The 25,939-nt window shown below is 42.6% G+C and overlaps 1 protein-coding gene across 4 annotated transcripts in view; it reads left to right on the top strand.

Annotated features, from left to right (window-relative positions):
- Nucleotides 1-25,939, top strand: part of LOC121854641 (putative glycerol kinase 5) — a gene marked incomplete at its 5' end in the record, with an annotated part of 197,031 nt that overhangs the window by 374 nt on the left and 170,718 nt on the right. For all 4 annotated transcript variants that reach the window (XM_042349522.1, XM_042349443.1, XM_042349356.1 and 1 more), the window contains 1 exon segment: nt 17,187-17,276. In XM_042349522.1, coding sequence (XP_042205456.1) covers nt 17,187-17,276 — 90 coding nt within the window.

Genomic DNA, 25,939 nt, shown 5'->3' with positions numbered 1-25,939 from the left:
TATCGTATTAAGTAATTATTAGATATTTTAATTGCCTGTATGTTGGCCTGGCCAGTTGGCTGAATTAACATACCTAGGTAACATTGCTGGCGTCGCATTCGAGCAATATCACAAAAATTGGTTTTTAGAAAAAACGACTTTTGTAGATCAATGGGTACTGTGATACCGGATATGATATAATAAGTTAGCCTGTGCTAAGAACTGCAACATAGACGACTGAAAGCACGTGGTAAGGTAAGTTAGCCTATTGTAAGTTGGTGAGCTTCATCTGCCGAAGGCACTGCACAGCTTTTCATTACTAATTGGTACATAATTTACGTTTCCATTGTTTACTGGCAGTAAATGGTAAATATTTTTCATGTTTCGGCAAAAAATTGGGGGTCGACCTATACATGGGTAATAGTTTCGTTAGGTTGAATCCGTGCATGATGGGAAGGGCTAGGAGAAACTTTTAGATTTAGACATGAAAAATATATACCAGTTACTGCCAGTAAACAATGGAAACGTAAAATATGTACCAATTAGTAATGAAAAGTTGTGCAGTGCCTTCAGCAGATAAAGCTCACCAACTTACAATAGGCTAACTTACCTTACCACGTGCTTTCAGTAGTCTATGTTGAAGCTCTTAGCACAGGCTAACTTATCATATCATATACGATATCACAGTTCTTATTGATCTACAAAAAATACTTGTAATTAAAACCTTTTAGATATTTCACACTTAATATAATACCCGGTAATCCACCTCAACCTCATATTGTTTACAACGATGCACGACGCACCACCAGCTGTTGAGTATCAGTTAGATGGTACGCATTTTTCGAATCGTTTTCAGTTAAAAAACTGTTACATCCCAAGTATATTTTACCTTAACTATGCCTGAATGACTATATTCTCAGAAATAGATAGTAGTTTTGCTGAAACGTGATGTATTTCAATGTAAAATAGGATAAAATACATGACGAAAACAAAAGACTTTACCTAACCTTCCGATGTTCAAGAGATGTTACTCTTTTTTTTAAGTTTTCGGTTAAAATACTGTTATATTACAATGATATTCTATTCATACTGTGCTTGATATAATGCATTCACGGAAATTTAATATTTTTGCTGAAATGACGTACGTATTACAGTGGAAAGTGGGATAAAATCGTGACGAAAACAATCGGCTTTCGCTTTCTTTCGTTTTTCAAAAGATGTTACCGTAATTGCTTTTTGAATGGTTTTCAGTTAAAAAACTGTTGTATTACAATAATATTCCCTCCTAATTGACTTGAATAAATACTTGAATGGAAATATACAATATTTTTGCTGAAACTACCTGCGTTTCAGTGTGAAGTGTCGTAATAATAAATGGTAAACAATTTGCCTTCGGCGCTCGGTGTTTCAGGCACAGCGACCCTCAGGTTATAGGACGTAGAGTGATTTTAGTGAAGGTTTTCTGAAATGGGTTTTATATGCCATAAAATAAGGTGCTTTATTACCCTAATTTGTTGTTCTATTACCCTCAAAAACTTGGATCGACCAATAAACGAAGTATGTCATAAATTAATGATTTCTTGGTAAAAAAAATCAGGGTCTACCTATAAACGAGGTAGAATTATAAACGAGTATATACGGTAGATACAAATTTTCTCATCCTCGAAAAAATCGCACATCCCCAGAATTTTTTGGGATACTGGAGAAAGTCTTTCAGGAGTCTATGCTACACATCTTGCGTAGACACTGACTCTCCCATTACATTTGGGCTGTGGTCACAAGCAAAAATATTTATGGCTAGCGAAAAAGTATATAAACTTATTCACAGCATCTATTCTAATTGTGCTCAAAAGATGATTTTCATGCCATAATTCCTAAATATATTTCTCTGCAAGTCTGATTCGATAAAAGATCCTTAGACAAAATATTTTGAATCCATATAATGATGGGGACTTCATTATTTTATAAAAAAAATTTAAGAAATACTGATACAGTAAAGCCTCGAATAACGACGGTAAGGTGTCCTCCAATAATGCGGTGTAAGGTGAATCAATAATTAACATTAAAATAAAGCAATAATAATGAGATACATTCCCTAGTCTGACCTTTTCATATCTTTTGTGTGGCTTTTTACACTCTTTTCCCCCCAAGCAGTAAAATAGATGAACAATTGAAACTACATGATGCCCAGATAATTCGCGGATTTTTATTTTGCGGTCCTCTATTATTCGCGGATGACACCCTGGATGTGCTCAAGAATGTCTGCGGGGAGTTTAAAAGTTGCCGTCATTTTTGTGGCCAGAACAGGGAGACATTCGTTCTAGAGACAGTAATTTCCTTTACCAGTATTGTATATAATAATAATAATAATAAACGGTTTATTGAAAAAGTTTGCAGCCCGAAGGCTGAAAATATACATTGGACATAAATGACTTATTACATACATTGGTGGTTTAATAAAAGCCTTCATTAGAGAAAGGTGAAGGAACATACAATGAACATACAGAGTAATGTTTACACACGTAGATCATGTGAGCTGAGGTGTTGAACAGCAGACACGTAGTGTAGTAACTCCCTCACAGATGGCGTTATGAGGGGCATCACGTGGAGTACTAGTTCCCTCACAGGTAGTGTTATGAGGGGCTTGACGTGGTGTAGTAATTCCCTCACAGATGGTGTTACAAGGGGCCTGATGATGTAGTAGTTACCTCACAGATGGTGTATGAGGGGCCTGATGATGTAGTAATTCCCTCACAGATGGTGTTATGAGGGGCATCACATGGCATAGTAATTCCCTCACAGATGGTGTTATGAGGGGCATCACGTGGTGTAGTAATTCCCTCACAGATGGTGTTATGAGGAACTTCACATGATGCTGTAGCAACTCATTCACTACGTGGTGTCGTAGCATCATGGGGACACCACGTGGTCACAGGACCTCACTCACTCAAGTGGGTGAGGTGTGGTCCCAGGCTTCTCTATCGTGGAGTCTCAGGGGAATTATCACTGGGTACCTGGGACCTCACTGTGTGAAGGTTTGCTTGGGTAAGACTCAACTGCCGAGTTGTTTTTCGCTGACTTAAGCACTGTTCACCACTATTCAACACTGGTTCCATTCCTTTCCCAAATGAAATAGTAACTTCTGGCGAAACTTGTTGATATTCCGGTGAGGAGGAGGGTTCAGGGGAGGGAGTTGGTATGGGCCAACATAACATTTGACGTGGCTGCTGCTGAGCAGCGTCAGGTGCGTCTGACCCGTCTTGACCCGTCAGTGGTCAAGTGTGTGTGTGTGTGTAGACACTACACACAAAACAAATACAAATAAATAATACAGTAGTCCCTCAGTTAACGAACGGTTTGATTAACGAAATTTCGGTTAACAGAGTACCTCCCATAAGGATCTTCAATTCGGTTAACGAATATAACTTCGATTAACGAAATCCTTACGAACAACACGTTTCATTGTGAGCATCAGCCGATCAGCTGATGGGCTAGTCTGCCAATTCAGTACAGGTTGACAATCCCTTCTCCGAAATCCTTGGGGCCAGAGGCATTTCGGAATTTTTCGGTTTTCAGATTTTTTTTTTTTTTTTATATACAGTTTTACCCCGCTTAACGCGCTTTCACTTAACGCGTTTTCGCATATACGCGGTGCCTTGCCAAAGCTGAACTTTCACTTAACGCGGGTTTTTTCCACATATACGCGGTGAGTGTCCGAGACGCTATTTTTAGATTTGCCCCACCCGCCACCCTGCCTGACTGCCTGTTTTAGCTCATAAAATTCATACAAATTACCAGGCCAGAATATAATTTACATTGCTGGAATTCTTATAATTTGGTGATCATTTTGAATATAAACATCATATATTTTGCTTTAAACTTACAATTTTTAGATAAAAATTTTTCTCTAGGTAACTATGGTATCTTTTGTCCAAAATATATGACATTTATATTCAAAATATTCCTGGTCTTACAAGGAATCCAGCAATGTCAATTATATTATCCTAACTTTAGTTTGAGGTATTATTTATTAAAATTTAGTGGTTATCCCACACATCTCCTTGGGACGGTTGGTGGGGGGTGGGGGGGAGGGAGGGACCAACCGACCATCTGTTACCGGTGAAGAATTATTATTTTTTTTTATTAACTGAAGATATTTGTTTTAGCTCATAAAATTCATACAAATTACCCGGTCAGAATATAATTTACATTGCTGGAATTCTTATAATTTGGTGATCATTTTGAATATAAACATCATATATTTTGCTTTAAACTTACAATTTTTAGATAAAAATTTTTCTCTAGGTAACTATGGTATCTTTTGTCCAAAATATATGACATTTATATTCAAAATATTCCTGGTCTTACAAGGAATCCAGCAATGTCAATTATATTATCCTAACTTTAATCTGAGGTATTATTTAATACTAAATGTTAAAAACTCTGGAAGGGAGGATTGGTGGGGGGTGGGGGGGAGGGTTGGGACTGACCGCGCGGTTGGAAGAGGGGGGGAGGCAAGGTGGGGTACTTTGATTGACAGATAGTGTCGTGAAGATTATTTTTTTTTTTATTAACTGAAGATATTTGTTTTAGCTCATAAAATTCATACAAATTACCCGGTCAGAATATAATTTACATTGCTGGAATTCTTATAATTTGGTGATCATTTTGAATATAAACATCATATATTTTGCTTTAAACTTACAATTTTTAGATAAAATTTTTCTCTAGGTAACTATGTTATCTTTTGTGCAAAATATATGACATTTATATTCAAAATATTCCTGGTCTTACAAGGAATCCAGCAATGTCAATTATATTTTCCTAACTTTAGTTTGAGGTTATCCCACACATCTCCTTGGGACGGTTGGTGGGGGGTGGGGGGGGAGGGAGGGACCGACCGACCATCTGTTAGCCGGCTGTGTAGTGTGAGAGGGGGAGGGAGTTGAGTCCATTATTTGAATGGACATTAACTTGGCGACTGTATTTCTCTATTTCTCTTAAGTATTAATTGTGTGCATGTACCATCATAAAATTAAGATGTTATTTTTACTACAACATAGGTATGTGCCTTCAAAAAGTGGAGTTTGGGGGTCGGGCTGGTTTCTATTGGAATTAATCCCATATGTTCTGTTGTTAACTTAACGCGGATTTCACTTAACGCGGGACCCTCTGGGTTCAATTGACCGCGTTAAGTGGGGTACAACTGTATAATAATAATGTGTATTAGCCCACCCGGGCACAAGTCACTGACACACATTGGGGCCTGGGAGGCTTAAATATAATAATAATTATAATAATAATAATAATAATAATTATTGTTATTATTATTAATTTTATCATTATATTTTCTTATTATTATTCTTGTTATTATTATTATTTTATTTTGGTGTATTTTTTATTAAAATTTGTTTTTACTATGAATAATTATTATTATTATAATTAGTATTACTATTACATTTTTGTCCCCAGGCCCCGATGTGGGTCAGTGATCTATGCCTGAGTGGGCTAATTCCTGTTAAAAAAAAAAAAAAAAAAAACTGCTCCACAAAAAACTTTCGGTTTTCGGAATTTCGGATAAAGGGTTGTCGACCTGTAATCTGTTCTGTTCTATGTTTGCATTCGTTTCCAGTGGAGTAAATATCAAGAAAGTTGTGCTCTTTAATGTTTTTGCATTTTTTATATTAAAATTAATAGTCAGTTTAAAATTTAGTTAACATATTGTTAATATATGCAGTACAGGGAACTAGTTTTTTGTGCGCTCATCAGCAGCTTGACTTAGCCACCAGGCGTCAGTTTGGCTTTGTTGACAATGGAGTGAACATCTATTTTATTGGTGTCTTGAATGTTTTTGCATTTTTACATTGAAATTGTTGGTCATTCTGAAATTTAGTTAACATATTGATAATATATAGCACAGTACAGTGTTGATTTAAATAAAATAATCTTGAATTACACTTAGTGAACTTAAAATTTTATTAGTGAAATGACTGCAACAAGCATGGGTCCCCTGAAAGGTGATTTCTCCTCCATCCCCACTTCCTTCTCTTCTCCCTTCTCCTCCACCCCCACTTCTAATTCCCATCATCATCATCAACCAGGAACCTTCTATATACACACCTCAAAGTAAGTGTACTTTACTGCATTTTTTTTTTTTTTTTACTTTGTATGTGCTTTTCTGTGAGCTGGAACCAATTACCCAATATCCCATTGAAACAATGGATTCGGTTAACGAAATTTTCTGTTAACGAACGACTCTGTGGAACGAATTGTGTTCGTTAACCAAGGAACCACTGTAATGGAAAAATCCTTTCACAAATAATCTGAAACAAATGTATATTAAAAATGTTGAGTCTACCCTCATGTCTACTCCGTGCTTTATTGATAAAAAAGCACGGAGTGGACTTGAGGGTAGTCGCAACATTTTTAATACATTTCTTTCTGATTGTAAAGTATATATGTACAGTATTTTATTGTATATACAGTCTCTCCTCGACTTACGACATATTCGACTTATGTGACACCGTACGATAGCTTGGGCTGTGCTGCCTTGTGGTGTACAGCATCCACGTCGTAGCCTGCTCAGTTGGTGTTTGGCCATTGTTGTTGTAAGTGATTGCGCTGTGTACTGACAAAATTTTTGTTTGTAATTCTCTTTAAAATGGCTGGCAATCGTAAAAGTGAGAGTTCTCGTGGTGCTGAGAAGAAAAAGAGAGAGTCAATTACGTTTGAGATGAAAATGAAAATAACTATGCAATATGAAAATGGAAAAACGGTAGTGACCATTTCACGCGACCTTGGCTTCTCTCACTCGGCGATATAAACAATTTCGAAGGACAAGGAAAGAATTCGTGAGGTAGTGAAAGGATCAGCATCTATAAAGGGATCAATAATAATGAAAAAAAGACAAGGTCCTCTTCATGAGATGGTAAATAACTTGTGACGTGGATGGAAGATCAGCTGGAAAAGCGTGTGCCCTTAAGCCTTCTAACCATACAGGCTAAGACAAGAAGCCTTTTCGAAAGACTGAAAGAGCAGGCAGGAGATGAGTGCGACCAAAACTTCACAGCAAGTCATGGGTGGTTGAAAAGATTTAAGAACTGTTACAGTGTAAAGGTGAGTGGAGAGGCAGCAAGTGCTGATGTGGGTGCTGCCGAAGCTTTTAAGGAGCTGCTAGATCGTGTCATCGTGGAGGGAAATTATTTGCCTGAGCAAATATTTAATGTGGATGAAACTGGCTTATTCTGGAAGCGCATGCCAGAGCAGACATACATCCACAAAGAGGCGAAAACCATGCCGGGATTCAAGGCATTCAAGGACCAAATCACACTTCTGTTGGGGGGGAATGTAGCTGGTTTCAAGGTAAAACCTTTCATGATATATCATTCAGAGAACCCAAGGGCTTTTAAACATGTCAGCAAGCACACACTGCCAGTGTTTTATTGCAGTAATAAGAAAGCATGGATGACCCTAGCACTGTTTGAGGATTGGTTCCTGAGTTGTTTCATTCCATTAGCCAAGGAGTATTGTCTGCAACAAGGGGTTGCGTTCAAGATTTTATTAATTTTAGATAATGCTCCAGGACACCCACCACACCTGGACAACCTGCACCCTGATGTTAAGGTAGTCTACCTTCCACCTTACACTACCTTTATCATCCAACCCATGGATCAAGGTGTTATTGCTGCTTTTAAAGCGTATTATTTACGTACGACCCTCGCTCAGGCTATTGCTGCTATTGAAGGTGAGAAAACTCTCAGAGAATTTTGGAAGGACTACAACATTTTGCAATGTACAAAGAACATAGCTGCAGCATGGGATGAGGTTACAGGTTTCATGAATGGAATAAGGAAGAAGTTCCTGAAAAGGTATGTGAACAGTTTCAGAGGATTTAATGAAGATGAAGCAATTTCTGAGATTAGTAAGAAGATAGTGCAGATGGGTAAACATCTGGAGTTAGAAATTGAAAATGAAGATGTTGAGCAGTTGGTGGAAAGTGTAGCGGAAGAGCTAAGTAACGAGGGTCTTATTAAACTTGAGGCACAGAAATTTGCAGAGGAATGAGAGAGACAAAATGTAAAAGAAGAACCTGCACCCCCAAAAAGTTTTCAGTGAAACAAATGGCAGAGGCATTTGCTACTATTAATAAGGGGATGCAAATGTTTGAAGAAATGGATCAAAATGTTAAGTGTTTTGCAAAAGTTGACTGACTGATCCAAGTTGCACTTGCTTGCTACAGGGAGATTTACAATGAAAAGAAAAGGCAAACTGTGCAGTCTAAATTGGACATTTTTTAAGAAGTCCCCCACTGCTGTCTCTTCACGCCCCACCACTGCTGCCTCTTCACTCCCTAAAGATGATGCAATACCTTCAATAAGCAAGTATGTTAGCCTGTCTGAAGAAAGAGAACTTGATGACCCACCCAGCCCTGTCTCTTCCTCTGCTTCATCCAATTAATGTAGTCTCCATGCTTAATTAAAAAATTATTGAGGCCCTGTGTGCATTCAGCTGACTACATTGAAGGTAAGTTCACATTAACACTTTATTCATTTTTCATTATTGATTACTTTTACTGTACTGTATTTCATTTTAGAATTTCTATGTATTATTTTCGCCTTTTCGACTTACGACCATATCGGCTCTCGACCTGGTCGTCGGGACGGAACTCCGCCGTAAGTCGAGGAGAGACTGTATGTGTATTTGTGTGTAGACACACACAAAACACATACTACAAATAAATAATACAGTAGAACGTTGATTTACAGCGATTCAATTTAAGATTATGGATTTCAAGCTACACCCACAATTAAGGACAATGTTTTAATTTAAAGCGAATCTTTCGTATTTTGGGCGAATCAATCTGATGCATCATATTTTAAATTTCACGCCTAATGTTTCTCTGGGCACGCTACACTGTCCTTTGGGCAAAGCTGTACTGTACATGTACTAAATGATTACTAAAAAAATTTTCTAGTGCAAACTATAGCATGATTATATTCAAATTATTTACTATTTTATAAGAATTCCAGCAATGTTAATTATATTCTCCCACGTCAGTTCAGTGATATATTTTATGAGAACAACTTAAAGTCACTCTTAAGGACAAATAAATAAATAAGCACTAGACCTTGGCATCAACTGTCAAACATTTCGCCTCACCTCCCCCCCCCTCCCCTCTCTTCCCATCAGCTAATTGCTAGTAAACAGACCATTTCACGTCCCATAATTTTAGCTGTGTTGATTTATGAGTGTTTGTTTTAACATAATACTACAAAAAACAATGTTTTGTTTATTCTAGGAGATGGGCTGAGGTGCATCTGGGTAGACTCTCAGTCTTTTTAGTATTTTATGTTTCTCTCAAGTACCAAACTAAATTATTCCATTGAAACAAAACTTTGATTTAATGCGAATTCGCTTTAAAGCGACATCTCTTGGAACGAATCTCGTGTTATATCAACATTCTACTATACAGTAATGGGAAAATACTCTCACAAATAATCAGAAACAAATGTATATTATTAATGTTGAGTTTACCCGCAAGTCTACACCGTGCTTTGTTATTAATAAAGCAATAAAGCATGGAGTAGACTTGAGGGTAGACTCAACATTTTTATAACTACATTTATTTCTGATTATTTATGAGAGTATTTTACCATTATTATTTATTTGTATTTGTTTTGTGTGTGTGTCTAAACACACACACACACACACATATATATATATATATATATATATATATATATATATATATATATATATATATATATATATATATATATATATATATATATATATATATATATATATATATATATATATACAATACAGATGAAATAATTGACCTAAGGGCAAACACATATAGGAATATACATTTCTTGTACACAAGTAAAAATGCAACCTCCCCCCCCCTCCCGTGAAATTTTATTTGAATTTGGCGATTCGTGGCCATTTTGACCTAACTGCAATTTGAAAACATGCTTCTTGATGCGCTACGCTCTCTCTTCTTGGCACACTCGCTCTCTTCTTGCACGCTCCTCTCTCTTCTTGGCACATTACACCTCTTCTTGGCACACTACACTCTCTCTCTCTTTAACCTTACGCTCTGTCTTCTTGCTATTCCACTACCTCTTCTTCCTTTTCTACTCTCTCTTCTTGGCACAGCTCTCTCTTCTTGGCACACTCGCTCTCTTCTTGGCACTCCATCTCTCTTCTTGCTTTCCTTCTCTTCTTGCTTTTTCTACACTCTTCTTGCACATACACGTCTTCTTGCCAGCTTTTTCATCTCTCTTCTTGGCACCTCGCTCTCTCTTCTTGGCACATTACACTCTCTTCTTGCATTTCACTCTCTCTTCTTGGCTCTCGCTCTCTCTTCTTGGCATCACTCTCTTCTTCCTTTCAGCTCTCTCTTCTTGGCTATTCCACTCTCTTCTTGTTGTTACCTCTCTTCTTGCTTTACTCTCTCTTCCTAGCACCTTCGCTCTGTCTTCTTGGCACACTCCTACACTCTTCTTGGCACACCTCTGCTCTCTCTCTTCTTGCTTCACTCTCTCTTCTTGGCACACCTCTGCTCTCTCTTCTTGGCACACTACCTCTTCTTCCTTTTTCAGCTCTCTCTTCTTCCTTTTCACTCTCTCTTGTCAGCACACTCATCTCTCTTCTTGCTTTTTCTACACTCTTCTTGCTTTACGCTCTCTCTTCTTGGCCTCTTACCCTCTTCTTGGCACACTCGCTCTCTCTTCTTGCTTTCGCTCTCTCTTCTTGCTTTGTCACCTTCCTCTCTTACCCTTTTACTCTCTCTTCTTGCTTCCTCTCTCTTCTTGGCACACTCACTCTCTTCTTTCTACCTCTTTTGGCACATTACTCTTCTTGCACCTCGCTCTCTCTTCTTCCTTTACCTCGCTCTCTCTTCTTGGCACACTCTGCTCTCTCTTCTTGGCACATTACACTCTCTTCTTGCTTTCATCTCTTCTTGGCACATTCCTCTCTTCTTCCTTTTTCACTCTTCTCTTCTTCCTTTCGCTCTCTCTTCTTGGCACATTACCTCTCTTCTTGGCACACTACACTCTCTTCTTGCTTCATTACACTCTCTTCTTGCTTCCTTCCTCCCCTCTTGGCACTTCCTCTTCTTCCTTCACTCTCTTCTTCTTACCTTTCCTCTCTTCAGCATTACACTCTCTCTTCTTGCTTTACCTCTCTCTTCTTACCTTCGCTCTCTCTTCTTTGTTACCTCTCTTCTTTTACCTCTCTCTTCTTGGTCCCACTCTTCTTGGCACATTACACTCTCTTCTTCCTTTCACTCTCTTCTTGGCTTTCGCTCTCTCTTCTTGCCACATTACACTCTCTTCTTTTCTGCTCTCTCTTCTTGCTTTACACATCTTCTTCCTTTGCTCATCTCTCTTCTTCCTTTTCACCACTCTCTTCTTGGCACTCACTCTCTCTTCTTACTCACTCTCTTCTTGGCACATTACCTCTCTCTTCTTGCATTACACTCTCTTCCTTTTCGCTCTCTCTTCTTGGCACATTACACTCTCTTCTTGCTTTCCTCTCTTCTTGCACACTCTCTCTCTTCTTGCTACCTCTCACTTCTTAACTTTTCTACTCTCTCTTCTTGCCCTTTTACCTCTCTCTTCTTGCACTACGCTCTCTCTTCTTCCTTTTCACTCTCTCTTGACCCCTTTCACACACTTCTTGCTTCCTCTCTCTCTTCTTGCTTACTCACTCTCTTCTTCCTTTTTCTGCTCTCTGTTCTTCCTTTCTGCTCTCTCTTCTTGCTTCCTTCTTCCTTTCATCGCTCTCTCTTCTTGGCACACTACACTCTCTTCTTGCTTTTCTCTACACTCTTCTCGCTTTTACGCTCTCTCTCTTCTTGCTTTTACCGCTCTCTCTTCTTAGCACACTACGCTCTCTGTTCTTGCTTTTTGACGCTCCTGTTCTTCCTTCTCTACCTCTTGCCCTTTCCTCTCTCTGCTGCTTTTCCTCCTCTTCTTGCCTTTTTCTACCTCTTCTTGCTTTCTACGCTCTCTCTTCTTGCTTTTACCTACCTCTTCTTGCTTTTACTACACTCTTCTTGCTTTTCCTCTCTGTTCTCTTGCTTTGTCTCTCTTCTTGGCACCACTCTCTCTTCTTGGCACACTCGCTCTCTCTTCTTGCTTTTACCTCTCCTTCTTGCTTTACTACACTCTCTCTTCTTAGCACCTCGCTCTCTCTTCTTGGCACCTACACTCTCTCTCTTCTTCCTTTTCACCTCTCTCTTCTTTGTCTCTTCTTCCTTTTCCTCTCTCTTCTTGGCACTACACTCTCTCTTCTTCCTTTTCACTCTCTCTTCTTGGCTTTTTCATCTCTCTTTCTTGCTTTTTCCTCTCTCTTCTTGCTTTTTATACTCTCTCTTCTTGTTTTATTACACTCTCTTCTTGCTTTTCCTCTCTCTTCTTAGCTACTACTCTCCCCTTCTTGGCCTCCTCTCTCTTCTTGCTTTTTCTTGCACTCTACTTCTCTCTTCTTGGCACATTACACTCTCACTTCTTGGAGCACTACACTCTCTCACGGAGCGTCACAGCGTCCCCAAGCATTCCCAGTCTTTATTAGGCTTCCACAGCGTCCATGCATGTTTAAGTGTTTTTGCTCTTAATACTGTACTGTAACCATTGAAAATGGCTTCCAAACGCCCATCAAGTGCTACTGATGCTAGTTTTGTGATGAAACAAAGTAAAACCATTAGCCTGGCTACAGAAATGGAGGTTTTATCCCGCCCATCAGCGAGTACAATACAAAATGATTTAGTTTATTTATCTTTTGGGATGTATAATCTATTCTATTTTCTATAAAAATTCCAATGAATTTATGTACAGTAAAACCTTAATTAACCGACCCTCGATTAACCGACTTTCGGTTTACCGGTAACCATCAATCCCGAACCCCTATTTTTTATTTTATTTTATTTTTTTTATATGGGGATTAGCCCACCCGGGCACAGGTCACTGACCCACATCGGGGCCTGGGGGCGATAATGTAATAATATTAATAATGATAATGCTAATAATAATAATAATAATAATAATAATAATAATAATAATAATAATAATAATAAAACATAAAGAAATGTAAAAATGAAAAAAAAATCAATCAAGAGTGAGAAACAATGTACCTGTATGTATGTTGTGTTGTCAATAGTAAGAGAAACAATTGAGACCCTGCAATTGTGTGTAAATGAGGCAGAAAGTCAGATCAGCAACCTGGGACTTGGTCAAAATTTTTGTGATGACGTACAGTTGTACCCCACTTAACGCGGTCAATTGAACCCAGAGGGTCCCGCGTTAAGTGAAAACCGCGTTAAGTGAATAACAGAACATATGGGATTAATTCCAATAGAACCCAGCCCGACCCCCAAACTCCACTTTTTGACGACAAATAACTATGTTGTAGTAAAAATAACATCTTAATTTTATGATGGTACATGCACACAATTAATACTTAAGAGAAATAGAGAAATACAGTCGCCAAGTTAATGTCCATTCAAATAATGGACTCAACTCCCTCCCCCTCTTCTCACACTACACTCACTGGCTCTTCCCTCTGAGAAATTTTTGGGGGAAAACCAGGTATAGTAATAAATAATTCCTCAAACTAAAGTTAGGATAATATAATTGACATTGCTGGATTCCTTGTAAGACCAGGAATATTTTGAATATAAATGTCATATATTTTTCACAAAAGATAACATATTTACTCAGAATAAACTTTACATCTAAAATTTGTATGTCTAATGCAAAATCTATGATGTTTATATTCAAAATGATCAGCAAATTGTAAGAATTCCAGCAATGTAAATTATATTCTGGCCGGATAATTTGTATGAATTTTATGAGCTAAAACAAATATCTTCAGTTAATAAAAAAAAAAAAATATTCTTCGACACTATCTGTCAATCAAAGTACCCCACCTTGCCTTCCCCCCCTCTTCCAACCGCGTGGTCAGTCCCAACCCTCCCCCCACCCCCCACCAATCCTCCATTCAAGAGTTTTTAACATTTAGTATTAAATAATACCTCAGATTAAAGTTAGGATAATATAATTGACATTGCTGGATTCCTTGTAAGACCAGGAATATTTTGAATATAAATGTCATATATTTTGGACAAAAGATAACATAATTACCTAGAGAACAATTTTTATCTAAAAATTGTATGTTTAATGCAAAATATATGTTGTTTATATTCAAAATGATCACCAAATTATAAGAATTCCAGCAATGTAAATTATATTCTGACCGGGTAATTTGTATGAATTTTATGAGCTAAAACAAATATCTTCAGTTAATAAAAAAAAAAATAATTCTTCACAGGGTAACAGATGGTCGGTCGGTCGGTCCCTCCCTCCCCCCCACCCCCCACCCCCCACCAACCGTCCCAAGGAGATGTGTGGGATAACCACTAAATTTTAATAAATAATACCTCAAACTAAAGTTAGGATAATATAATTGACATTGCTGGATTCCTTGTAAGACCAGGAATATTTTGAATATAAATGTCATATATTTTGGACAAAAGATAACATAATTACCTAGAGAACAATTTTTATCTAAAAATTGTATGTTTAATGCAAAATATATGTTGTTTATATTCAAAATGATCACCAAATTATAAGAATTCCAGCAATGTAAATTATATTGTGGCTGGGTAATTTGTATGAATTTTATGAGCTAAAACAGGCAGTCAGGCAGGTTGGGGGGTGGTGCGAATCTAAAAATAGCTCTCGAGCCGGACACTCACCGCGTATATGATGAAAAATGCCGCGTTAAGTGAAAGTTCAGCTTTGGCAAGGCACCGCGTATATGCGAAAACGCGTTAAGTGAAAGCGCGTAAAGCGGGGTAATACTGTATGTTCTTTTACTTTTCCATTTTTTATTCACGGTTTCTGTGCTGGTTCATATTTATTTACTAAAGTGGTTAATGTCTTAAAGCAAATTCTATTGAAATATGATTGGCAAATGAACAAAAATGAATAGAGGGATTTAAATGAGGTAGGTTAGGGAAAGGTTCTTTGAAAATGTATGTTTTATTTCTGGAGTCTTTATGTACTATTAACCGACCTTTTCGATTATCCGTCGGCCCCTTCACCCCATATGTGGTCGGTTAATCGAGGTTTTACTGTATATGTAATGTATTTTATGGGGCAAAGGGAGGCTGGGGAACATAACTCCCGTATTTAATCAATTCTTATGGGGAAAATTGGTTCCGTTAACGTTGTTTCTGTTAACGTCGCGGTTTTCAGAAACAGAACCACGAGGTTAAGCGAGGACTTACTGTACTAACCGCACTGAGCCCACCCACACTACCCTGTGTGTGGCGTGACCACCAAATAATCATGCTGGAACCTTATAACCCGTGCTGGGCATTCACACAATGGCGGGAAAAGGCGCTTGATCCAGAACATCAACCGGGTTGCCCCCAGACTGACGTCAACCAGGACTAGATTTGCGTGAGGGATGAAGGCTAATTTTTTTATTATTGTCATAGTTGCCAATAGGTTAGGGCTTCCCACAGTGCTAACCACCAGACCTTTGGTGGACCTATTCACAAGTCTATCTCTCCAGCAAATTTTGTTATAAAAACATGACACACACACACACACACACACACACCCTCTCTCCCTCTCCCCCTCTCCCTCCCTCTCCCTCCCCTCTCCCTCCCTCTCCCTCCCTCCTCTCCCTCCCTCCCTCTCCCTCCCTCCCTCCCCTCCCTCTCCCTCCCTCCCTCTCCCTCCCTCTCCCTCCCCTCCCTCTCCCTCTCCCTCTCTCTCTCTCCCTCTCCCTCCCTCTCTCTCCCTCTCCCTCCCCTCTCTCTCCCTCTCCTCTCTCTCCCTCTCCCCTCCCTCTCCCTCCCTCTCTCTCCCCTCTCCCCTCCCTCTCCCTCCCTCCCTCTCCCTCCTCCTCCCTCCCCTCCCTCCCCTCTCCCCTCTCTCTCTCTCTCTCCTCCCCTCTCTCTCCCTCTCCCTCTCCCTCCCTCTCCTCTCTCTCTCTCTCTCTCTCTCTCTCTCTCTCTCTCTCTCTCTCTCTCTCTCTCTCTCTCTCTCTCTCTCTCTCTCTCTCTCTCTCTCTCTCTCTCTCTCTCTCTCTCTCTCTCTCTCTCTCTCTCTCTCTCTCTCTCTCTCTCTCTCTCTCTCTCTCTCTCTCTCTCTCTCTCTCTCTCTCTCTCTCTCTCTCTCTCTCTCTCTCTCTCTCTCTCTCTCTCTCTCTCTCTCTCTCTCTCTCTCTCTCTCTCTCTCTCTCTCTCTCTCTCTCTCTCTCTCTCTCTCTCTCTCTCTCTCTCTCTCTCTCTCTCTCTCTCTCTCTCTCTCTCTCTCTCTCTCTCTCTCTCTCTCTCTCTCTCTCTCTCTCTCTCTCTCTCTCTCTCTCTCTCTCTCTCTCTCTCTCTCTCTCTCTCTCTCTCTCTCTCTCTCTCTCTCTCTCTCTCTCTCTCTCTCTCTCTCTCTCTCTCTCTCTCTCTCTCTCTCTCTCTCTCTCTCTCTCTCTCTCTCTCTCTCTCTCTCTCTCTCTCTCTCTCTCTCTCTCTCTCTCTCTCTCTCTCTCTCTCTCTCTCTCTCTCTCTCTCTCTCTCTCTCTCTCTCTCTCTCTCTCTCTCTCTCTCTCTCTCTCTCTCTCTCTCTCTCTCTCTCTCTCTCTCTCTCTCTCTCTCTCTCTCTCTCTCTCTCTCTCTCTCTCTCTCTCTCTCTCTCTCTCTCTCTCTCTCTCTCTCTCTCTCTCTCTCTCTCTCTCTCTCTCTCTCTCTCTCTCTCTCTCTCTCTCTCTCTCTCTCTCTCTCTCTCTCTCTCTCTCTCTCTCTCTCTCTCTCTCTCTCTCTCTCTCTCTCTCTCTCTCTCTCTCTCTCTCTCTCTCTCTCTCTCTCTCTCTCTCTCTCTCTCTCTCTCTCTCTCTCTCTCTCTCTCTCTCTCTCTCTCTCTCTCTCTCTCTCTCTCTCTCTCTCTCTCTCTCTCTCTCTCTCTCTCTCTCTCTCTCTCTCTCTCTCTCTCTCTCTCTCTCTCTCTCTCTCTCTCTCTCTCTCTCTCTCTCTGACACAAAGCTTAACTTTGTTTTTAGGATATTGCATATTTCATTACTCCTTGGATACTTACTTGGCAAAAATGTCGGTAAGATATGCAGTACAGTATTGAATTTTAAAAAAATATATATTTATTTCTCTTATTTTTTTTTTATTTTTTTTTTTTTTACAGACTTTGCGATTTATCAGCTCCATACTCTACAAGATACTAAGAAACAAGAGATATCTAGCTGCAAGTGTAATGAAATTCATGAATATCCAGGTAAGTTTTAGCTACGTATTTCTATAGTAGAACCTTGATAAATCGGACTAATTGGGGCAGGCCCCAGTCCAAACAATGCGAATATATATATATAAATGGGGTTAATAATAATAATAATAATAATAATTAATGGTTTATTGAAAGAGCATAGCAGCCAGAAGGCTGAAAATATAGTTACATAATTCGGAAATGGGTTTCAATTTACAAATAATATACAAGTAACATAAGTGATACTAATAAGATACATAATAACTAGTTAGGGAAAAGCTCAAACTACAGGGCATTTCAACATAGTGACAGTGCAAAAAGGAGGATTTACTGGGAGTGAATACACTGGTTTATTACAAGTTATTGATAATTTTTACAATGGTTGGGACTGGGCTGTTCTTATAGCGATCAGTTCGTGCTCTTATGGGCTGGATGCGGTTGTGGTGTCGAGCAGCAATTCTCGGGCTAGGGATCTCAGGTGGTAGTAGGAGCCGGTGTCGAGGATGGTGTAGAAGCTTCTTACCAAATTTGCAGATGAGGTCGAGGTGATGGTCAGTGAGAGTCGAAAGGTTCAGTGTGTTGAGCGCTTCTTGATATGTGGAGTAGGAAGGGGAGAGAATAATCTTGCATGCCCTCTTTTGCACTTTTTCTAGGTGTTTACGTTGTGTGGCATTTAGGGAGGAAGACCAGGTGGATGAGGCATAGGTGAGCTTGGGAAGTATGAATGTTGAGTGTGTGTGTGTGTGTGTGTGTGTGTGTGTGTGTGTGTGTGTGTGTGTGTGTGTGTGTGTGTGTGTGTGTGTGTGTGTGTGTGTGTGTGTGTGCGTGCGTGCGTGCGTGCGTGCGTGCGTGCGTGCGTGCGTGCGTGCGTGCGTGCGTGCGTGCGTGCGTGCGTGCCACCATATGAACTGTTTAAAGACAATCTGTTGTTGTTATGTTATTACTGCACCTCAACAACTAGTGTTTTTAAGTGTACTATAATGAAGTTATTAAAAGAATATTACATCAATAAAAAACAAAAAAACAAAAAACTCTTGAGTTGAAAATCAGACATGTAAATAAGAGCAAATAAGTGTAGGAGTATATTGTATGTGGAAGACGAAGTGTTTATCTGGGAACAACTGGCAGTGGGGTAGGGGAGGGAAGCAAGGGTGGGTGGCTCCCTCCCACAAGATCCCTTTAACACTTCTTTATGCAATTTCACCACAATTCTCATATAATTTAGGGTCATTTCGTGCCAGGTTGATTAAATATTTTCCTAAAAGAATTAGCTTTCCTGAAAAAGGAATCCCACGCTCAACACCACGAGTCATTGTTTACAAAAGGCGGAAAATCAAACTGGAAGGGTACGGAATTCGGGGAAATGTCCTAGCGTGGATAGAAGACTTTCTACATGACCGCAAGCAGTGTGAGGTGTTTAATGGCACGAAACCATCATCCGTACCTGTCACAAGCGGGGTACCACAGGGCAGTGTATTGGGCCCGCTGTTGTTTGTTTGTTTCATAAATGACATGCCTGATGTTGTACACTCCTCCATACAAATGTTTGCCGATGACGCAAAGTTATTTCGGGAAATCAAGAACCAAGCAGACTGTGAAGAGCTGCAGAAGGACCTCTGTGGGCTCCAGGAATGGTCGAAGAAATGGCTGCTGAGATTCAATGTCACGAAGTATAAGAGGATGCACCTGGGGCGTACCAACGGTAAGGAGGCGTATCACATGTCCCAACGGGATGAGAAACTGCACTATTTGAGACTGAATGTGAGAAGGACCTAGGTGTGTATGTTGACAATGAGCTGAAGTTCTCGGGCCATTGTGAGAAGAAGGTAAGTCAGGCAAATCTATTATTGGGTCTTATAAGAAGGTCGTTCAGATATCTAGACGATCCGGCCCTCATAACGATCTTCAAGAGTGAAGTGCTTCACCATCTGGAGTACTGTCACCCCGTCTAGTCCCCGAGATAGGCAAGGGACTGTCAGTTGGTTGAAAATGTTCAAAGGAGGGCCACCAGACTGGTGCCTGCCCTTCGGCACCTCAGCTACCCTGAGAGATTGGAGCGCCTGAACTTGCCTAGCTTATACTACAGACGGACAAGGGGTGACCTAATTGAGGTGTATAACCATCTCAAGGGGCACTACTCAGTCGAGTGTCCTCACTTGGAGCTGGCGGACGCTCGCCCTATAGATATATAAGACGAATATGCCTGTAATATGTAACTCTGTACTATTTACCATTATTGATTCAGGTCTCTGTATTATATGTTTTATAATCACACTCCCTTTTGTCACAAGTGATAGTTCAGACTTTGGGCACATGCGCGCTGTACGCGCATGTGCAGATAGAGATACCCAGAGAGATTCCAAGACAGGACGCTGTTTACCCCTGTCTTAACTCCTTTGTGTTTGTACCAGAAATAGAACTTACAGACTTGACATCAGAGTGTTTCCTTTACCCATGAGTGTAAGGACCACCTGAGTATCATACATGGCGCAGTGTTTAGCTGGGACATCACATTATTCAGAATTGGAGTGGACACAGAATCTCTCTCGGAGCCGCCATCTTGTCAACTCCTCTTGTCTGGTGGATCTTGGCGCGTACCTCAACACGATATTCCTGGATTTACAGTGCAGTGTTGTGAAGTGCTTTTTCAGTGTTGTGTGTGCCCTTTAGTGTCTTTAAAGTGTTTCCCCGTGTTCCTGCACTTTTTACAAAAGAGGGGAGCCTTTTTAAGAGCTATGGGAGAGCTCAAGTTTTGACATCCATCCCCGCTCATGTCTCGACCAGCACTGAGTGTCTGAGCCAGCGAGGGGAGTTGCTGTAACCGCCAGCCTGCCTGCCCCGAGTACGCGCGCGCGCGCACACGCACACACACACACACTCACAGACGCTCGCAGATATCTTCCATTTAAAGACGATTGCTCTTCTGCTCACTTATTAATTACAGTAATTGTGAGAGAAATAAACCAGGCCATATGGAAGATCAGGAATTTATTGGGTTTTCTTCAGATACCCAACAAGCCCTACTTCAGACGGATGTCGGTGCAGTAAGTGGACTCCAAGTGGATCGGGAAGTGGATCAAGCGGCCCCACCCACCCTTAGCCCCCACTACACACGTCCGCAATCTGCCACAGGTGTCGACTTCCTTCATTTAATTCAGTTTTTGGAAGAAAACCGACGACAAGACGACATCAGGAGGCGACAGGAAGACGATGAACGAAGGCGTGAAGAGAATCACAGACGTCAACAAGAAAATGCCAGGTTCAGTGCCATTATCGAGTTGTTGGCACCTGTTAACCTTCAAGCAGCTACTACACCTGCCTCTTCATCCACAGGTGCACCTGCAGGGTCCTCTTCAACTTCTTTGCCCCCCCCACAGAAAGCACTCGCTCAGAGTCCACCGCCACTCCAAGCTGATGCCTCGTTCCAGGTATTCCGTGAATGGCGTCGGAGGTGGGACGATTATTCGATGATGGTCGATTTATCAAGGTTGCCTAGGGAGAAACAGCTGATCCAGATGAGGATGTGTCTCACCCTAGAGACGCAACGTATCCTGGAGCACACCCTGCAAATTCCCCACGACACAGACAAGAGTGTGAAGGACGTCTTGGATGCTCTACAGACGCATATCAAGGGCCTCCGCAACGAAGCTCTCCGTAGGAGAGAACTTCTCAGTTGTAAGCAGCTGGAGGGTGAGTCGTTTGCCGATTTTTACGTACGACTCCGACGCATCGCTGAGGAGGTTGACGTTTGTCCTGGGAACTCGTCGACTTGTGAGGAAACACAGCTGAAGATGATTATCCTCATGGGCGTGCGGGACGAAGAGCTAATTCAGAAGCTTATCTCCCTCGACACTGCCTCTTCTCTACAGGATGTTGTCACCACCTGCCGCTCTTACGAAGCCACCAGAAGTGCGACTTCTTCCATTCGTGCTCCATCTAACCAGCTGTGTGCCATCTCCGCATATAAGAAGAACAAAGGACGTGACCGGACTTCAGCTTCACATCCGACTTCAGCTTCGCATCAATCTTCAGCATCACTTCAGACTTCGACGCCAGGTCATTTCTGCCAGTATTGTGCTCGTCGGCATGGTTCTGAAAGCCCTGCCGCTGACAGCACCTGCAATAACTGTGGCCGTCGTGGTCATTGGGCTAGGACACTGAAGTGCCCTGCCAACAGCGCTCAGTGCCGCTCCTGTAGCCGCATTGGACACTATGACAAATGCTGTCAGTCAAAGAAGAAGAATAATACTACTCGCAAGTCTCAGGCGGCGAAGAACAAGCGCTGTCGTCGCGTGGGATCCTCTTCTTGCCCTGTCAGCAAGACACCTCAGCCCATCTGTGTTCACCTGTCATACGGCGACATTACTTCCCGTATCCAGATGCTTCCTGACACAGGTGCGGATGTCACAGTCATCGGCACAAGACACCTCGACATTCTGCGGATCCCTAGGAGCAGCTTTCAACCACCGTCAACTTCTACAACGCTCACCGCAGACGGTTCTACAATGGCACCTGCTCTGGGTACATTTCAGGCTACCCTCACCCTAGGTAAGCAGTCATGTTCTGCCAGGATTCAGGCCCACAAAGGTGTTCAGATGCCACTATTGTCTTATGGCCACTGTCAAGAGTTGGCTATAATATCTTCAGACTTCCCTAAGCCAATTCTGGAAATAAAACATGTCAACAGGTGCAAGGAGCTACCCCTCCCACCCAATATGTCACCTTCTGCAGCCAGGGAGTTCTTCCTACTGCAATTCAAGGACGTGCTGGTTTCCAAGGAGGACCTCAAGACGGCTCCACTCAAGCCAATGGCTGGCTCCCCCATGAGAATTCACCTGAAGGATGACGCAGTACCTTTCGCCATCGACACACCGAGACAGATACCCTTCACTTTCCAGAGCCAAGTTAAGAAGGATCTCGACTCTATGGTAGCCCAGGGGATCATTAAGCCTGCTGGTGACGACCCCTCGGATTGGTGTCACCCCATGGTAACAGTCGCCAAGAACATTACTGGAGTTCGTATCACCGTCGACCTCACCAAGCTGAATAGTCAAGTTTCCCGCCCGACCCACCCTTCACCGACACCCTTCGCCGCTATACGCAGTGTGGACCCGAAGGCAAGGTACTTTGCTACAGCTGATGCCTTATGTGGGTACTGGCAGATGGAACTTGCGGAAGAAGATCAGCACCTCACAACTTTCATCACACCGTACGGCCGATTTCAGCACTGCAGAGGACCTATGGGTTTCGCGGCTACTGGCGATGCTTTCTGCCTCCGTGGTGACATGGCCCTTCAGGGTGTGGCGAACTGTGTCAAGGTCATCGACGACGTGCTCCTATATGACGAGGATTACTCCACGCATCTTGAGCGTATTCACCAGATGCTCACCAGGTGCCACAAGTACGGGATCACCCTCAACAAGGACAAGTTTGTGGTCGCCGCACCTAGTGTGAACTTCTGTGGGTACACCCTCTCAGGCAAGGGCATCTCGGCTGATACTGGAAAGGTCAGCGCGATCCGGGACTTCCCAACTCCTGCCAACCTGACCGACCTCCGCTCGTTCATGGGCCTGGTAAACCGGTTGGCTGAGTTCACCCCCGACATCGCCGCTGCAGCACAGCCTCTACGCCCCCTGATGAGCCCCAAGAGAACATTCACCTGGACAGCTGACCATGATGAGGCATTCCGTCGCGTCAAGACAGCTCTCCTTAGCCCACCTGTTCTCGCTTCCTTCGACCCGGCCCTGCCAGTTGTCCTCCAGACTGATGCCTCTCGCCTCTACGGGATTGGATACGCTCTGCTACAGGACCACGGCAATGGACGCCTTCGTCTGGTTCAGTGTGGCTCTCGGTTTCTCACTGACGCCGAGACTCGCTACGCCACCATCGAACTGGAGCTGTTAGCCGCCGTCTGGGCCATGTCCAAATGTAGGTTGTATCTGATCGGCCTACAACACTTCAACCTCATGACGGATCATCGGCCACTCATCCCGATCCTGAACCACTACTCCTTGGATGCGGTCGAGAATCCCCGCCTCCAACGCCTTAAGGAGAAGATCTCGCCCTACCTCTTCACAGCTGTGTGGCGTGCTGGCAAGCTGCTCTGCATCCCTGATGCTTTGTCATGAGCCCCAGTCAGCCACCCCACACCAGAGGACGAGATCGCATGTGCTGATGCTACTGCACACCTCAGGACCGTAGTGCCGTGAACGCCGTCATCTCAAAAGAGTCTCCACCGCAGGACTCTTCAAGAACTCCGAGCCGCGGCAAGAGCGGACCCTTCGTACATCCGTCTACTGAACTGCGTGACCTCGGGATTTCCCTCCAACCAGTACGACTTACACAGCTCTTTACTCCCATACTGGAAGATGCGGGACGACCTCTATGCTGATGGCGACCTCGTCTTGTATGGAGCAAGAGTTGTGGTTCCTGCCGCCCTCCGCCGCCACACCCTAGCCCACCTGCACGACAGCCACAGGGGTGTGGAAGCTACGAAGCGCCGGGCAAGACAAGCTGTTTTTTGGCCAGGCATCGACTCCGACATCGCTAGTTCCGTTCAAGTCTGCGAGCCATGCCAGGTGCTGCAGCCTAGTCAGCAGCAGGAACCCCTCATGAACAACGACAACCCTACGAGGCCCTTTGAGTCCGTCTCTGCGGATTTCTTCGTTGTGGCGGGAAAGTCCTTTCTCGTCATCGCCGACCGGCTCTCAGGGTGGCCTGTTGTCGTTCCCTGCGGAGGCAACACTACTGCCTCTCATACAGTACGTATGTTCTGTCGCTACTTCCGGGAAGTTGGTGTCCCTCTCCGCCTGAGGACTGACGGCGGGCCCCAGTTCACCAGCAACGACTTCCGGGACTGCATGGAGCGATGGGGAGTTTACCATGTGGTGTCCTCGCCACATTATCCCCAGTCCAATGGACATGCCGAGGCTGCCGTAAAGTCCGTCAAGCATCTCATCCTCAAGACGGCACCCTCAGGCAACATTTACTGTGAGAAGTTTGACCGGGGTTTATTGGAATTGCGGAATACCCCCAACTTCACAGGTCGCTCCCCAGCACAGATGTTATACGGCCACCCACTACGGTCATGTGTCCCTGCCCATCCTGAGTCCTTCTCGAGGGAGTGGCAGGCCATGACCGAGGACTACAATTGTCGTGCAGCCGCCCGTGCTGACCAGGTAAAGGCACAGTACGATCAGCACGCCCGACCCCTTCCCAGGTTGAGTATCGGGCAAACAGTTCGGGTTCAAGACCCGACATCTCACCGCTGGGACAAGGTCGGGGTTGTCATGGGCTGCGGCAAGACCAGGGATTACGAGGTCCGTCTCCCTAGTGGTTGGGTATGGTGGCGGAATCGCCGCTTCCTTCGTTCAGTACCGTCCTCTAGTGGTGAACCCCTCCCCCACATCCCTGTGAACCCTTGCTTGGACGAGAAAAGTAAGTCCTCTTTCAGTGACCCCCCAGTTTTCCCACGTCACTCTCAAAGGCTCCTGGAAAAAGAGTCCGCTCGAGATTGCACTACGAGCGTGAGGGGGGAGGGAGGTGTAGATATGTGAGACGAATATGGCTGTAATATGTAACTCTGTACTATTTACCATTATTGATTCAGGTCTCTGTATTATATGTTTTATAATCACACTCCCTTTTGTCACAAGTGATAGTTCAGACTTTGGGCACATGCGCGCTGTACGCGCATGTGCAGATAGAGATACCCAGAGAGATTCCAAGACAGGACGCTGTTTACCCCTGTCTTAACTCCTTTGTGTTTGTCCCAGGAATAGAACTTACAGACTTGACATCAGAGTGTTTCCTTTACCCCTGAGTGCAAGGACCACCTGAGTATCATACACACCCCACAAGGGGTCACAGCTCAAGATTGAAGAAGCCACAAATCCAGAAAACTGTGAGGGCAAATTTTTTTGGAGTAAGAGTTGTGAACTCGTGGAACAATCTACCAGAAAGTGTTGTGACGGCACCGAGTGTAAGCTATTTCAAGACAAGACTTGACCAACACTGGAGCAGGTTCAGGTGCATTCAGGAGCTGGTGCATGCCCAGTAATTGCCAACAGTGCGTAACAGAGACGTGACCGATTGCCCAAGCGGCTAACGAGCTGATCTTTTGGTGAAGAGAATAAAAGTAAACAGCTGATTGGCTCACCACAATGTCTGTCTTCAACACTTAGTAAATTAGTACAGTACAGTTATGTATTTATCATCACTTAAGTTATATTGTAGTGTACAGTATTATGCATCTGCATATACCTTGGTTTATTCATTAATCATTTGTCTAAGTGTACAAGTAGCCAAACTGAGTCATCATAGAACACTCAAAGATAGTAAATAACGTTTTTAAGAAGGTATCTTCATATCAAATACTATACAGTGTGTTATAGTGACTCCTGTTGTAAGCTGGTCTACTGAACTGAAAGCTCTCACATGAATGCATCTGAGTAAATTACCTTCTGATACAGCCTATCCTTTTATTTTCAAGTCATATTACAAATTACAAACAGTATTGTATTTTTTCTCTATTACTGAAGATGTTATATTAATCATGATGAACCACAAACCATTTGAGGCCAATCATATGAGAATATAATACTGAATCAATAAATAAATAAATCTGACGAATGTGGCAACACCTGATCAGCCCCAGCCTGCTTACAGTGCCTTAG

Source organism: Homarus americanus, unplaced genomic scaffold (genome assembly GCF_018991925.1).
Source record: "Homarus americanus isolate GMGI-L3 unplaced genomic scaffold, GMGI_Hamer_2.0 scaffold51859, whole genome shotgun sequence".
Lineage (NCBI taxonomy): Eukaryota > Metazoa > Arthropoda > Malacostraca > Decapoda > Nephropidae > Homarus > Homarus americanus.
The sequence above is the reverse complement of the archived record's forward strand: the minus strand, read 5'-3'. Positions and strand labels throughout refer to the sequence as shown.